At 52.8% G+C, this 16,074-nt stretch overlaps 1 protein-coding gene and 1 long non-coding RNA gene across 3 annotated transcripts; one reads left to right on the top strand and one right to left on the bottom strand.

The window, feature by feature from the left end:
• The first annotated feature begins 1,206 nt into the window (after nt 1-1,206).
• LOC128567290 (uncharacterized) lies at nt 1,207-9,405 on the top strand. Of its 2 annotated transcripts, none has more exons than XM_053564427.1 (3): nt 1,207-1,323; nt 1,911-2,142; nt 2,409-5,634. In XM_053564427.1, the coding sequence occupies exons 2-3, from the start codon at nt 2,042-2,044 to the stop codon at nt 3,229-3,231; spliced, it is 924 nt and encodes a 307-aa protein (XP_053420402.1). In that variant the 5' UTR covers nt 1,207-1,323; nt 1,911-2,041; the 3' UTR covers nt 3,232-5,634. The 2 variants fall into 2 exon arrangements, 1 of the variants encoding a protein (XP_053420402.1); XR_008374843.1 differs by lacking the exons at nt 1,207-1,323; nt 1,911-2,142; nt 2,409-5,634 and adding exons at nt 6,732-8,335; nt 8,423-8,636; nt 9,270-9,405.
• Nucleotides 6,390-9,327, bottom strand: LOC128567294 (uncharacterized). The gene is made up of 3 exons (XR_008374858.1): nt 9,258-9,327; nt 8,906-8,987; nt 6,390-6,716 (listed from the first exon to the last, which is right to left on the bottom strand). It is a non-coding gene; the product is annotated as an uncharacterized LOC128567294 (long non-coding RNA).
• Nucleotides 9,406-16,074: the final 6,669 nt, after the last annotated feature.

Genomic DNA, 16,074 nt, shown 5'->3' with positions numbered 1-16,074 from the left:
GTCTCCACTTACTCCTGCAGACCCAGCAATCATCATAGCGCCTGACGAAGAGTAAGTGCTCCAAGATACTTGGGCAAGAAAGAAAGGAAGAGGCTGGGAACTTATGCTTGTAATCCTAGCACTCTGGGAGGCTGAGGCAGGTGGATTGCTTGAGCTCAGGAGTTCAAGACCAGCCTGAGAAAGAGTGAGACACCATCTCTACTAAAATAAAAAATAAAAAATAGAAAAACTAGCCAAGTGCTAGTAGTGGCGCATGCCTATAGTCCCAGCTACTCGAGAGGCTGAGACAAGAGGATTGCTCAAGCCCAAGAGTTTGAGATTGCTGTGAGGTGTGATGATGCCACACGGCCCTCTACCCAGGGCTATAGTGTGAGACTCTGTCTCCAAAAATGAAAAAAAAAAAAAAAATGGGGCTTGACACCCATAGTAGTTACAGTGCCGGACACATACACCGAGGCTCACGGGTTCAAACCCAGTGCAGGCCAGCTAAACAACAATGACAGCTACAACCAAAAAAAAATAGCGGGGCATTGTGGCGGGCGCCTGTAGTCCCAGCTACTTGGGAGGCTGAGGCAAGAGAATCGCTTAAGCCCAAGAATTTGAGGTTGCTATGAGCTGTGACGCCACAGCACTCTACTGAGGGCAACACAGTGAGACCCTGTCTCAAAAAAAAAAAAAGAGAGAAGAAGGAAATGAGAGAGGGAAAGGAAGATAATGATAGAGGGAGGAAGGGTGTTTGAGCACTTTGAAGAGTAAACTCTTCCTTCAGGGGAGAGTTTGGACAAGCTGGCTCTTGGATCCAGCTGTCTTTGGTTATGAGGTGAGGATTATGGGTGCTCACTCCAAAGGGTGCTGTGATAACCAGCAAGGAGGAGTGGCTCTCCCGTGAGGCCCCATGCTCCAGACACACGCTTTCTGTCTGACCACTCTACATCGAAACTCCCTCACAGACACCTTGTCATTCACTTCTACAGAACCTTGTAAAGTGCAGAGTCCGCATTTGAAATATGCAGAGAGCCTGAGGCTCAAAGGTGAGTGAGTTGCCTCTGCCCTGAGCCTGGCTGCTTGCGTCACACGCACGTCAGTCTGTCTTGCTGCCTGCCATATGTATCCAGGTCCCTGAAGACTGATATCACCATCTGACGTAAAACTGGATGTTTGGTTAAGCACCAGAGGTTCCCCTGTCTTTTGGAAAGTGCACAGGAAACAGATCATCTTCAAAAAGGGATCCGCACTTTCCCTGCCCAACCTCAGACAGTGATAATGTTTGGGCGCTATGAACAATTGCAATGACTGATAGAGGGTTTGGGAAGATCTGCCCGGGTAAGTTTCCTTTTCAGAGGCCAAGGATTGAGAGGAGGGATGTTGGCTTTTCTGAAGGTCTAACTAGTTGGCTATTGGGCAACTCTTTTGCTTGTCTGTCCTCAGATCTATGCCCACCCTTTCCTCTGCTCCCTTCTGATCACAGCTACATTTGCCGAGGTCCCCATCTCCCCATTGCCAGGAGACTGGGGTAGGGGAGAGAATCTAACAGGTCCCAGCTGTCCCCTAACCCCAGGCCTCCTCCCCTCTCATACTCGGCTGCACAAGGCCCCAGCAGCCCTGGTGTCCCTATGACACAGTGTCAGTGTTTCTCACATATTTGGGCCAGACTGTGTGACTCAACCTCTCAGGGCTCTGAGCAGGCCAAGCTTCCAGGCCCACATCATCCCGGTCAAGGCAGGAGAGTAGGGCCCCTCAGTGACGTCAGCCAAGGAAGCAGGCGTCCTTCCTCCCCACTCCCTAACCAGGGACATCTAGGGCACGGAGAGTTACAATCTCTGCCTCATCCACCCCAACCCTCCCAAACATACCCCTCCCCTCAGGCAGGGAGTGTCTAACTGGGACTTTTGACTCTCTTCCCCAAACAGAGACCCAAGGGAAGCTGTGTTTTCTGAAATAAGTATTCACTAGCACAGATACATCCTGCAGAAAGGAGAAAGACTGGGCCTCAGCTGCACCTACTACATCCTGGCTTGAGCTAAGTCCTGTCACAAATTTCATGTCATTTCATCCGTTAATAACAGAGAGAGCCAGGCACCCAAATGCAGCAAGCCCCATTCAATACATCAGTATTAGGAACTCTGCAGAGACGAGTAAACGGTAAGTCCCACCTTCCAGGAAAGTTAAGATCCCGAAGTCTGGAATCAGCCTGACTTGCCTGGGTTTGATTCCAGACTCCTACAATTAGCATGTATGTGACCTTGGGCAGTGACACTGCCTTCAGAGCCTCTGATTCCTTACCTGGGATATGGGCATAATAATAATCTCACCTCATTTAGTTGATAGATTCAAGCTTAGCACAGTGGCTACACATAGTGAACACCCTTATCCAAGTTCTGGCTTTTTTTTTTTTTTTAATTAACAAGTATAGGATACCAGAATGGAGTACAACGCCAGAGTGCATCGCCAAGCCTGAGCCCAGGAAGGATAAAACACGGCTCTTCCTTTCTGCTACTGGAACTCTCCAGCAACCTGACCTCAGAAGCATCGCGCACGCCCTCAGTCCGCCTGACAGGCCCCGCCACCACTCCTCAGAGTCGCCGGATGTGCGGGCCGATGGCCAAGGTTTGGAGAGTTTCCGGGACTGGCCCGGTGGCAGGGTGGCAGCCCCGCCCTTCCCTGGCAGCCAGGCCTCCTCCTCCTCGGCCCTCGCCAGGGCAGGAGGTGGGAGGGGAAGGTCCTGCTGGGACGGGGGAGGGCAGGGACGGGGGAGAGCGCCAGCTCTGCTCCGCTCTGCCCGCCGAGAATCAGCCTCTGGAAGTGACCAGCGCTCCTCCTAGCGGGGAAGGAACGCCCCGAGAGCCTCTCCGGCTGCCCCCGGCCGGATCCGGGGAGACCGGGCGCCTCCGCCAGGCCTGCTCCGGCTTCGCTGCGTCAGAGCCATCGCAGTTGAAAAAGCTCTTTCACAGCCAGTTCCACCAACAATTTGGTGATTTTTCAGAGGATGCATTTTTTAACACCCATTTCACAGATGAGAACATTGAGTCTGTCTATGCCAGGTCTTTTTATTCTACTCTCCGCAGGTTTTTTTTCTTTTTTCCAGTACACCCCATTCAAAACTGGCAAGGAGGAAGAAATAGCTGTTTTCTCACCCCGTCCACCCACACCCTCACACAAACGTTGCACTGTCTGGAGAACAGGACTGGTTCTTTTCTTTGCCCTCAGCCACCAGCCCTAACTGCCCAGTAGTCCCTGATTAAAACCATGTTGACTCACTGGCTCACCCCTCTCCTGCCAGGTCATCCTGCTTTTTCAAACTCTGTTCATCTCAGGTCAGCAGGCCTGACCCCACCACTCCCCAGGAGAAAAGGCATTCTGCTCTCTGGTCAGATCCAGGGTTCAGAAAGTCTCCTTCTGGAGCTACCTCTAAGAAACACAAGCCGTGCTAAGGCCTTGGCAGCTCAAATGCTGGGGTGGAGGAGGTGGGGTGTGGCTCTAGCCCTGTCAACAGAAACCCCAGAGGCCTTCAGGCTGCCCCCTTGAGAGCAGACCCATCACCCCTGCCCTGGCAGAGACCAATCGGAGAGAGACCATTTTGGAGCCGCTCACTCGTCAGGGAGGGGGAGGTGACCCTTGACCTGTCTTCTTCCCTGAAAACAAAGTCCTTCCTCTGAGCTCTCAGGACTGGCCTCCTGCACTGAATACAGCCACATGCAGCCCCTGGGGATCCTGGGGTCCTGGGGACAGACCCCAGAGGCCTTGGCTTGGAGGCTTGCCCAGGCCTTGGAGCCTGGTCTCCTCACGGGGCCAGAAGGGAGGGCCTGCTGTCACCGCCCGGATCCTGTCATGGGACAGAGCTGGGCTTGGGCTCAAGGACAGAACAGGCAGACAGTGATCTGTGTTTTCTGGGAAGGCCGCCAGTCCTCGTGCCCTCTGGCTTCCGGGCATCAAGGAGAGCGGCTGAGTAGGCACCCCCCGCTGCCCTCGCTGGGTCCCCTCCAGGCCCAAGCTGTGTGGGCACACCCCATCTCTGGTGTCAGGCTGAGTTGCAGCAGGAAGGGCCACAGCACTCAGCCCCTCCCTTGCCCCCTGCTTCATGAACTAAACAGTGTTGCATTGATGGAAGGAGGCCCATGGCCTGAGCCTCAGGGCTGTGCCAGCCTGTGCCCAAGAGTACACAGAGGTTAAGCCCCTAGTTGTTGCATCCTGAGGGCAACTTATCCCTCCCACCCCCGGCCCAGCTGGGCTGCTGGAGGCATGGGAAAGGCATTTGATTTGGCCTCAAAAGCTGGGTTCTGCCATCCACCTGGGGGACGGTGCCATGGCCTTTCACCACATGAGCCTGTTTCCTCATCCAAGCCCAGCAATAATCCCTGCTGCACCCACCTTCCTGGTTGCTCAGAGTCTTGGAGTGCCTTACATCTGGAAGCATGTAAGGCACAGTACTCCCATGAGGGCCTCTCCCTATTATTAAAGTAAGAGTTTCATAAAGGCTTATTTGACCTGGTTTAATACTTTAATTTTCTATGTGAGGGGAAACAAAGAGGAGATGAAGATTGGGGAGGGTGTGGGCCACCAGCCAGCGGAGTTGGGCTGTCCTCAGGCATTCCGCCCTGAGCCCGAGGGAGCACCCAGGCCAAGCCTCTCGTGGCTGACGGACTGGGCATCCACCCACCTGAGGGCAGGACTAGTGGGTGGCCCTGTGCAGGGCACCAGTGTGATCTTGGAACTCAGCTCCCACTTTCTGACTTGGTAGATGCCCCTCCTGGCTCCTAGAGTACACAAGGGACTCTCCTGACCCACCCTTTCCTGGCTATTCTGTGTGCCTTGGGGAGCCACATTTCTCAGAAAGTAAATGGGGCTTGGACAGAACGAGAAGGGTGTCAACACAAGATCAAAAAGCAGGTCGCAGAAGAAGCAGTTGAAGGGATGTGGGCAGTTCAACCCAGGTGGGGAGAACGATCTTCCAATAGCAGAGGGCAGTCATGCAGGGGTGATTGGACTTTCTTTGACCCCAAAGGGCCTGGCTAGGCCTGAGAGTGGACTTTGACAGAGGGCAGATTTTGACTGCTATCAGAAAGAAAGAAATTTCCAACAAAGAATACACTGAGCTTGTGGCCAGAGATCCTCTGGTCACTAGACGTGCCTGTGCTAGACTGGACACACATGACAGTGGGGAGCTGATACTATAAAGGGGCTTGTGAATTAAGGGCATTAGGGGATCCTCCCCGCTTCCTGGAGAGTCCCAGCTTCTCTGTTCGCCCTGGGATGGGAGGCTTTCCCTGGTATTAATTAGAAGCTCTGCCGAAGAGGGTTATTCAGAACATAAGTGCTTGGCCAGAGCATGCTGCTGGTACCGCCCGAAGCGCTACACATTGTACATATTATCCACTTGTAGGAAGGGCCCAGGCGTCTGTCAGAACAGGCAGTTTCATGGGTTATAAATGGTTCTATTTCCATTTAACCTTCTGTGTACATAAAAAGAAGTGTATCTCTCCCCTTGCTATGTAAATAGAGCCCACGGAGGAGCCTCACACTTACTGCCGTGAAGCATATGGCCTTCGAGGTGCCAGGAAAAACAAGTCCTCGCATGAAAATAACCCACCCTGAAATGCGGTGGGCCAGTCTTACAGGGCTGGGTGGTCCCTTGGCTGCCACACACGAGGTGGGTGCGTGGCATTCCCCAGCCAAAATCCACACTCTAGTCATCCTCCGGTAGGAGGGGAGGAAGGTGCTGGGCAGCGGCCCGTTCCTCAGGAGGCTGATCCTTGAGGCTGGAGCCCACAGTGTGGAGCTTCCTGTCTCTGCAGCCACTCCTATCAGCCCGGACCCAGGCCAGCAGACGGCCAGCTGCTGACCAGCTGCTCACATGAGAGAAACCAGCACCCCTGAGCCATGGTGGTTGAGGAGCAGTCTGCATCTTAAAAGGGGGCCTGACCCAGACTCCTAGCAAAGTGCTGGGTTCTTTCAAGCAAATTAACATGACAGAAGAGGCTACATTTTACCTTGTTCTCATCTCTACCACCACAGACAAGCATGGGAATGGCGTGGTGTTGCAGGGCTGCTGGTAATCAGTCACCCAGGAGAACCAGAGTCAGATTTGGAAAGCACCTGCCTCCCCTTGTCCTGATGCAAGTCATGGTGAAACCAGAGCTATAGTCTCCTGAGTCCCTTATTCCTCATTCTCTTCCTACCAAGCTCCACCCTCCCTGGACTTACAGGCTTCAGGAGGTAAACTTGGTGCCTGCTGCCTCTGTGACTGACCTCATGTGGTCCTCTCCCTCCTTCCATCTTCAGACCTAGGACCCAGCTGGGCCCCCTGCCTGGAGTGCTCTGCTCATCTCTCCAGCTGCCTCCTCTTCTCATCCTTCCTGGGCTCAGAAGTTGCCACTTCTAGGTGGCCTTCCCTGACTGTGAGTTCTACATCACTACCCGGGTGTTCATTCTTTTCAGGGAACTATCTGATGTCTTTTTGTCTGCTTACGTGTGTTTAATTTAAGTACAGGAAGGAAGATACTGGGGGTGGGAGGCAGGGGTTTCAACAGATATGGTTGAACAACCAAAAATGAGAGAACTTCATTTTCAATGCAAACAGCCCAGAGTTGGTGGGGATAATGTATATCCGTGGATATTGTCAAACTTCACATTTTGACGAGTGTGGGGTTCTTCCCTGGGTGATTTGCAAGGTCCCTGCTGCCCTTGGCTGGCACCTCCATGCTTTGTGCTCCCGGATCCTGATGAGAATCAGAGAAAGAAGGACAAAGTATTTTCCTGGTCCCTTAAAGAGCAAATAGGATTTTCAGAGAATAAGGCTCCTTTGTCTCCCTCCTTGGTGGCAGAAAGAAAGCTCAGGAGGTGGGCTGACAGCCTGCTGTCCCCTCCCACTCCTCCTGTCACTGCTCCCTCCCTTATTCTCTCCCATCCTGAGGATTTGTCATTCTCCCCTTGTGGCAAATTCTTTCCACCTTTAAAAACCAAGAACGGTTTGCTAACCAAGACAACCTGGAAGCTTTTGGCAAGCAGGGAGATGTTTGGAGATAGAAAACACTGTGGGTTACTCTTCCCAACAGCAGCACGTCTGAAATTCTGTTTACTAGGCATTTATGGACCATCTGCGAGGTGACTGCGTGGGACGTGCTGGCAGTGTGAGGCTGGGTCCTGCCTGTGAGGGGCTCTCAGGCCAGTGAGAGAGAGATCATTTTGACTCGAGGATGTTTTAGCAAGTGCTTACTACATGCTAAATAGTGGGCCTACAGTAGATAAGGAATAGCCCTGCCCTCAAGCAGTTCCTCAGCACAGGGAGAAAGAGAAATGACTGACATTGTCAAAATTCTGGTTTACATTCCGTGCAAGGAGACTGCAGGTGAGAGGAAAGGGTGACAGTGTACAAAGGGGGCAGCCCTGGACATCCAGCTGCAAAAGAGAGAGTGGAGTATCCCGGACTGGGTGGGGGTAACAGACAGAGGGGTTTTAGGCAGAGGTGCAGCAGGCCCAGTGGGAGGCGTGAGTTGGCTGGCTGGGTCAGAGGCAGGCAGGGAAAAGCATGGAAGGTGCTTGGAGAATGGGGATTGGTCTATTGCCACAAAAAGCCAAGGGAAGAGTAAGGGCCAGTGAAAAATGAGGCTGGAACATCCATTAGGATGAAGATCATGCCAGCAATGGGAGCCCAGGAAAGGGCTGATGCGGGCTGATGGCATTGGCAACTCCAATAACAGCAATGGCATGAAGCCCCCGTTTCAAACACCATGTCAGACCCCTCCCAGGTCCTTTCCTGCAATTCACTCCCCACTCCGCTCCCCCCTGTAGATGCCGTCCGGAAAACAGAGTTTGGGGAGAATATGTACATTCTCCTGTGGGAGAGGAGAGGGGCTGCGAAGCTGGAGCAGCTCATCCCAAAAGCAGACTCCCAGGAGGCTCCTCCCGGATCCAAAAGCTTCCCACCCCCTCCACATCTGAGCGTGTGCATGTGTGATCACACATGTGCACACGCACACATCACTCATCACTCACAGCCCAGAACTTTTCCCTTATTATTTTACTGGAAATTCCAGCATCTAGAAATGAACTGGAGCAACAAAATCCTCTCCAAGAAATGCCCATCTTGACTCACACGTCTGGAAAGACTGGTCAGGAAAGACCCCTGGGCACTAGGAGGGGTGGCTGGACATGTAGGACTTCCCTTCTTAGAGAAACGCACCTGTTGCTCCAGCCAGCTGCCTGGCACACCCCTGAGTCACTGACTGGTATGTGGGCAGCCTGCACCTGCCTGGCTTGGGGAGAGGTGGCAGGGAGGCAGCAGGAGCACTGGGCCAGGAGCTGTTAAGCTGGGTTTGGACCCAGGCTCTGCCCCTGGGTAAGCCTCTCCCCTCCCTGGGCCTCAGTTTCCCAATAAGGGGGTCAGAGTGGCTGATTGGCAGGCTGAATGACCCTTTCTCTCCAGGCCTGGTGTGATATGTGAGCTGGTACCACACCAGGAGGAGAAGAAACAGGAGCCCCTGCCTGCACACCACCTGCTTCCTTGGAGTCAGGCCCCCCACCAACCCTGGTAAGAAGGAACCAAGTGTCAATCACAGCCACCAGCTGGTGCTCACAGGGCATCTAATAGGAGGAAGCCCCTACTGGCCAGCCACCCTGTCCATCAGCACCAGGCCCAGGTAAGGTTTCAGCGGCTTCCAGTGGCTGCTGATGGCAGCTGCCCAACAGGGTTCTGGCCAATTTCACCCCCATCCCTTCCAAACTGGGGCTTGGACAATCTTCAGGACTTCCCGACTCAGCGGCGTACCCACTGCCAAGGTCCCCACTCACCCTGCAACCTGAGGAAGGTGCTTAACGCTTAGGCCAGCCAGGCTGGGCTCCCCCTGCCTTCCGTAGGCCCCAGGGACTGGAGAGGGGAGAGGGAGGGAGGCTGCCCTGGGGGCTTTACCTTGTTTCCAGAGACAGCTGGAGAACCTGAGCTGGCAGGCAATGGAAAAAGGCAAAAAACAGGGAATGGGGAAAGTCGTCACCTGGTCAGAGAAATAAGGAGGGCTGAAGCCAAGGAAAATCAGGCCAGCTCTGCGGCAGGCAGGGAAAGCAGAGGGCGAAGGGGGTGTCTGCTGCCCCCATCCCAACCACCCAGCCGCCTCCACAGGCTTCCTGAGCCTTCCAAGCACCTCCCAACCCCAGTCCCTCCATCATCCCCCAGCCCTGATAGAGAGCCGGGAAGTCACCAGCCAGCCTCTGGTTAAGCCTCAGAATCACACACCCAGCAAGGAGTTTGGTTTTTCTCCCCCTACCCTCTCTTCCAGGCTCTTCCAGGGAGGAGGACGAGAGGAAGCAGATTTATCACCAACAAATCAGGACCAGAAGCCTCCTGGCACCCTGAACCCACACCAAAAGAGCCCTGGTATGACACTCGGGAAAGAAAGGAGGCCTGGGAGGCCCAGAGAGGCCACTGCCCCCTGAGGAGGCCTGGCCCCAGGCCCTGGCTCTGTTGGCAGCAGCTCCTCTTGGCTCAGAGAAACTCCCTTGGAAACAAACTTCTGCTACTCACTTCTTTCCTCTAGTTGGCTGACAAGGGAGTCGGAGCTGTTGGCTTGAATCCTTTTTTCTTTTTAACCTCTCCCTCTCCATGTTTTTTTTCAGCTGCGAAAAAAAATTAAAAAGAATTTTTTTTTTTTTTGCAAGATATAGTGTAAGACTCTTTAATGCTTAAACTTTCTTTAAGAAAACAATGGTGCTCACATAAAATTGTGATGACTCCCAGTGTTTTCAGAGTACTTCCCTATGTATAAAATGTTTACATGGGTCTTTGCAACAGCCAAACTGCAGACAAGGCAGGTTATTATCCTGCTAAGGACTGGAGGCTCAGCGGGCAGGAGCTTGTCCCAGGTCACACAGATGGTTAGGTAAGGTCCCAGGCACCGAGATTCTGGCAAGTTTCCTTGTGACCATTCTGGGCACCAGCACAGAAGGGAAGGAAGCCCTTCTTTCCTCAGCCCAATTTCACTTTTTTCCCTGGGTGATCTCAGAGAAGGGAAAACTGGGCCGCATATGGATGTAATCAGAACTGAGGAATGTCAGGGGAATGAACTCCTCCTTAGGGACAAAAACTTAGCCTCCATCGCCACCAAGAGGGAAGGGAGTGGCTGGGGCTACATTTCTTGCCCTCAAGGACTCTGCAAACATTGTCCCTTTTACACATGACAGCAACCTTCAAGGTGGATAATATCCCCCTTTTATAAAAATAAGTGAAGCTCAGAGAGATGAAGGCACAGCAGATGCTGTGGAGCCAGGATTCAAACTCAGGTGGCTTTTTTTACTTCAAAGTCCACACTATTTCTGTGTCCTTGTGCTGCCACCTCCTGAAACCGCCTGGCCACCATGCAGCATTACCCCTGACGCCCCTGAGGGAGAAGGCAGACCAGAGTGAGGGTGGGCAGAGAGCTCCACGTGGCTTTGAACAGATCTCTCTTTGACTCTCAGATAGCCCCGTGCCCAACATGGGGCTGGACCCCCCACCCTGGCACTAGGTTCTTTGATGCTTGGCCATTCTTTATGTCTCACAATCATGGAGCAAAGAGTAATAATACATTCTATTCGACTCTAAAACCCCTTCATTAATTCTCCCCCAACCCTTCCCCAGAGCTAGTTGCCAGAGAAACATAAACCATACTTAGGCCTTGTCCTCACTGGGCTTCTAACAAGAAGTAGCTTCTTCTGACCTCCTGTTGCTATAGGTGAGAATATGTCATGGAAAGATGGAGAGGTTATAGTCACGACGGTGCAGAGGGCTGGAGTCAGGATACTCCGTAGCCCCCTCTCCACAGGAGAGTGGAGAAGATCTAGTACCCCCACTTTGCTGCCTGGTCTAGGAGCCTCTCATGGGGAGCCCCTTTTAAAGCATAATTGACAGGTGGGCAGGGGTCCTTTTCAGCCTTCTATCTACACTGGGACACGTGCTTCGACATATGGGACTACCCTAAGGGCTGGGGGTTACACAGACAACCTCACGGGGGAGGTGACAGGTTTGGGGAGCCCAGCTGTTGAGGCAGAACCTTAGGCATTCACAGAATACCTTCTGTGTGCCATTCCTTGGCTTAGGGCAGGGAGAGAAAGACTTCCCAAGTGGAATTCTTGCCACTGGGCCTGACAGACTCTCCAGTCTGAGAAGTTAAGAGAGCAAGAGGAGGGTAGATAGGGCACTGGGCTCCGGTGGGGAGCAGTTGACTCTGCTTCAGGGCCTCAGGGAAGGCCACGTGAGGATGACACTGGGAGAAGCATGAAAGGCGGCAAACGGAGTCCGAAGGAGAAAGGCAGGGATCATTCTGCAGAAAGGCCGCGAGCCTGGCTCCGCCACCGGTGGGCTCGCTTAGCTTCTATGAGGTTGTTTCCTCATCTTTGGAAGGGAGACAATAATTCTCCAATCCTGGGTTGTGCCTTCCTGTGTACAACCCCTCTCACACGCATTCCTTCAAGGATCTGCCTCCTGTCTCCTCAGCCACTCCTCCCCAAAGCATGCCCTTTTGGAAACTAGAAGCTTACAGAGAGATACAAAACACAAAACAGAAATGCTGGAACAACCCTTACTGACAATCAGCCAATGAGGAAACTGAGGCCCACAGATGTTGCCTGACTTGCTCAGGATTACTCAGCCTGTGAATGGCAGAGCCAGGACTAGAAACTTCTTTTCATTCACAGCCCTAATCACGTGTGTATGATCATCACATTTTTGGCTCATCTTCTGGGCAGAAAAGATCAACCTTTGCCACTCATCCTTCAGCCCAACCCTCACGGTTGGATCGGGCCCTGGGTTTTCTCTTCCAATTACAGCAGCATGTTGCATCCACCCAGCTCTAATGGCTGTTGCTGTCACACATCTGAGTCAGGGCTGACGGGATCAGTCGCCAGCTGTGCAATTCAGTACCAAATTAATGGAACCACTCCCACCCCTGGGCCAAAAGCCCCAGAATCTGAGGAGGCCTCTGCCTGTCTTGCGTTGACCCCAGGGCAGAGGGAGAGTGAGCAGAGCCTATCACAGGCTCAGCTCCTGTCCCGAGGTGGCTTCCTCCCTGGGCCTCTGTGAAGACTGGCCAACAGGGCTTTTATCACAGGCGACCAAGGAGTCTGGAAGGACTAGTGGAAGATGGAATGTTCCCGTGTTGTGGTACGCCAGGGATAGGTTGTCCTGGGCTGTGAAGAATAATTGCTCTCCGGACTGACATCTCACAGGCCCCAAGCATCGGCAGTGGAAGTCACTGAGCCACAGCTGCAGGCAACACCCAGGGCGGCATTTCAGGCCCAGGCTGACTCTGTCTGCTATGTCGCTAAGAGCAGCTGCTGGAACTGGGGGCTCCTGCCTGCGCCCCGCAGATTTTGCTTAGATTCTGATTACATCTCCCACGGGGTGCCCACCCCTGGGTTCTCTAACTGGGTTTGAAGGGGGCAGGCAGTTGAGGGGGAACGCTGTGGGGAGAATTCAGGCGTCCCAGGCCTCAAAGCAAAGCTGCGAAGCCAGAAGCTGGCTGCTACTTGGCTCTCCCCATCCCCCTCGCTAGTAGGGCAGTGGGAGTGTGTGTGTGGAAGTAAAAGCTTGCAGCACACAACACTTTCCGAGCCCCTTCCAGGCTGCCTCCTTCACTTGGATGGACTGATGCTGCAGCCAGGGTGGGTCTCACAGCACTCGGGATGAGAGCCTTCTTTTGATCTCTACTTGCAGGGGGAATGGACCAAGCCACAGACCGTAGGTTCAGGCCACCAATGGAAGAGGAGAAGGTCATGTCCAGGGTAGGATCTAGGCAGTACCAAGAGACCCTCATCTGCACCAAATAGTACAAAGCCTTGGAGCTAAAAATGACTTCCTGGGCCACTTACTTGGAACCCCCATCTGTCCCTTGTGGTCTCTGAACCCTGTGCAGGGACCTTCCCGCCACCACCAAGGAATGAGGGACAGTGTGCAAACCCCAGGCAGGTCAGGAATGGTTTCCTCTGTTGGACAGGAAGTTCTAGGCACTGGTCCCCACCAATAGGGTGGGAGGATGCAAGAATGGATGCTCGGGAAGGTTCACCCACCAGGCACCTTCCCCAAAGCCCACCTGGGGGCCTACAGACCACCCCACCCCTTGCCATCTCTCAGGCTCAAGGCACATGAAAACAACTCTCAAAAGTCAATAGTAAATTCTCAGTCCTCGTTTTAGCCCGTAAATTGCCAGTTTCTCCCTCAGAAGCCATTTCCTGGGCTTCCAACAGGAAGCTGAATGGACCAGTAAGAATAATATATCCTGGCTTTTCCCAACCTCCTGTTGCTATAGGTGAAAAGAGGTCACAGGACAAGGAAGAGGCAGGTAGCCAGGAGATGACAGAAGTGGAGGCCAGCCCAGTCCAGCTGAGGGCTAAGGCCTGGAGAATCAAGGGCTGCTTATATTAGCCTCTCCAAAATTTACTAAAACACCAGGCTGATCAGCTCCAAGTTGTAAACAATAGGCAATAGCAAGCCATTGTTCTCCAATGTGAGTGAGTATAGCATCACCTGGGAGCTTATAAAAATGTGTGAGGGCCCAGCACCTGCACCCTTGTGAGTCAGGCAAGGTGGAAGAGAATTAGAGGATGATGTGTTCCTGGAGTAACCTCAGTTACCATGGAAGTTTAGGCCCCTCACCAACAATGAGGCTGTGCAGCAAGATGAGGAGCTGGGACCAGCCCCAACTGGGGCTGAGACAGCATTAAGAGTACAGGCGCCTGTGGCTCAAAGAGTAGGGCGTCAGCCCCATATACCAGGGGTGGTGGGTTCAAGCATGGCCCCAACCAAAACTATGAAAAAAAAAAAAAAAGACTACGGGCCTGGCTGGGCATGGTGGCTCACACCTGTAATCCTAGCACTCTGGGAGGCTGAGGTGGGTGGATTGCCTGAGCTTTGGAGTTCAAGTCCAGCCTGAGCAAGACTGAGACCCTGTCTCTACTAAAAAAATGAAAAACTGAGGTGAGAGAGTTGCTCGAGCCCAAGAGTTTGAAGTTGCTGTTAGCTATGATGTCACAGCACTCTACCAAGGATGACAAAGTGGGATTCTTTCAAAAAAAAACCCGCGTGGCTCCTGTGGCTCAGAGAGTACAGCGCTGGCCCCATATACTGAGGGTGGTGGGTTCAAACCTGGCTCTGGTCAAACTGCAACAAAAAAATAGCCAGGCGTTGTGGTGGGTGCCTATAGTCCCAGCTACTCGGGAGGCTGAGGCAAGAGAATCACCTAAGCGCAAGAGCTGGAGGTTGCTGTGAGCAGTGATGCCACTGCACTCTACGAAGGGCAATGAAGTGAGACTCTGTCTCTTAAAAAAAAAACAAACCACAGGCCTGAGCACACAGTTGTGCTGCAAGGAGTGAGCCAGGTGAGAAGTCTTGGGTGGAAGAGGAATGGGGGCAGAGCCGAGGGCTCAGAGAGCAAGGAGCAGGTAGCAAGGGGTGACAGAGTGGACAGGAAGATGGTTTAGGGGATCCAGACACAGAGGGCTCTGAGTTTGCAGCTGCACAGGGCCTGGGGCACAACAGACACTTGCCGAGTGAGGAAGGCAAACACCAAATAGTCTGCACAGACCATTCCAGCTGCGCAAAGGACACAAACAAAGAGAATTTGGGGAGATGTAAATAGCTACATTTCACCATCATCAGGTTCCTTTTTTTCCATAAACTTTGCTTAAGTTCATAATAAAAAAATAAACACAGGCAAATTACACTTACTTCACACAGTCAGCGCTGGGTGGTAACTTCTGCATTAAATTCAAAATTCATATGTGTGGTTTGAGCTTCCCATATCAGCCAAAAGCGAGCCCTGGCAAGAGGGGAGCTGTGGGGATTGCTGTACTCTTGAAGGGCCCTCCAAGTGACCGTCCCTGTCCCCAGCCCTATGCTATCGCTGCATCTTTTGCTGTGTCTGCTCAGAACAGAAAGCTCTGAGCTCGCAGGCAGGCATAAGTTGGCCAAATTCATGTCTTCTAACTTACGTATGGGAAATGAGAGCAAGAGGAAGTCTGATGCAGCGGAAAGAGCACTAGACGAGAAGTCAGAATATTTGAGTTAATTGTAAGAACTGATTTGTTTTTTGTAAAATCAGGTAAATAGCTTTCCCCATCAGGGCCTCAGTGCCCTCAGTGATCCAAGAGAGGAGTGCATTAGTTGCCTATTGCTGGATTAGCAATTCCCTGCAAACGTAGCAACTTAAAACTATAGACATTTATTATCTCCTAGTTTCTCTGGCTCAGGAATCTGGAGCGTTTTGGTTGCGTGATTCTGGCATAAGGACTCACCCAAGGTTGCAGTCAAGATGTCCTCTGGGGTTAACCTGGGGGAGGAGCCGCCTCCAGGATCTCTTGTGTGGCTTGGCAGGCTCAGAAGTTCCATCCCAGCTCACTCAGGTGGTTGTTGGCAGGCCTCCATCCCCCATCACACGGGCCTCTCCACAGGCTGCCTCACAACCCGGCAACTGGATTTCCCCAGAGTAAGTGATTGAAGAGAAAGAGGGACAGAGAGAGCTGGAGAAGCCAGCGCAGAAGCTAATTCTATTCTCTAGTGGACTCATCATGAGTCCAGTCCTCACTCAAGAAGAAGATGGTCAAGCTCTGCCTCTTGAGAGGAATGGTATCAAAGAATGTGTGGGCACATCTTTAGAGCCACCCCGGGAGTTAGAGCCAGTGACCTCTACAGTTCCCCCTCCTCTTGCAACATTAGCCATGATGGAGATAAAATGATCAGAGGTGTCTGTAGAACTTTTTCTAATTAGGCTGTGTTCACATGTCAGCAGGGAGGGCCTGAGACAGAAACTGGGAAGGAGGCCTCTCAGAGGGTAGCTGTTCTCCTCACTGAGCCCAAGGCCTTAGCACAGCTGCTGAAAGGGCTCTGGATACCCATAGAAGAGGGTCTGGACGCTCATGGAAGGTGCTCTGGCTTAGGTGCTTCCTGCTGCAGGTAAGGAATGGTTTCCAACCTCCGCAGGGGCTCTGGGACTCAGCAGCTAGATGTGGAGCCCTCCCCAGCTAGGGGCTGGCCAGGGATGTCTCCAGGTCCCCTCCTCCCTCCAAAAGAATAGAGAGAACAGATGCTAGGGCATCAGGGGGATGAACCAGGGA

The sequence above is a fragment of the Nycticebus coucang genome, chromosome 16 (genome assembly GCF_027406575.1).
Source record: "Nycticebus coucang isolate mNycCou1 chromosome 16, mNycCou1.pri, whole genome shotgun sequence".
NCBI classification, from domain to species: domain Eukaryota; kingdom Metazoa; phylum Chordata; class Mammalia; order Primates; family Lorisidae; genus Nycticebus; species Nycticebus coucang.
Note: the sequence above shows the minus strand (reverse complement) of the source record. Positions and strands in the feature narration are given on the sequence as shown.

Excerpts from the sequence above, each read along its gene's own strand:
- LOC128567290 (XM_053564427.1), top strand. The coding sequence starts at position 2,042 with ATGTCATTTCATCCGTTAATAACAGAGAGAGCCAGGCACCCAAATGCA. Across the intron at positions 2,143-2,408 it reads TCTGCAGAGACGAGTAAACG|TATAGGATACCAGAATGGAG; the intron begins GTAAGTCCCACC and ends TTAATTAACAAG.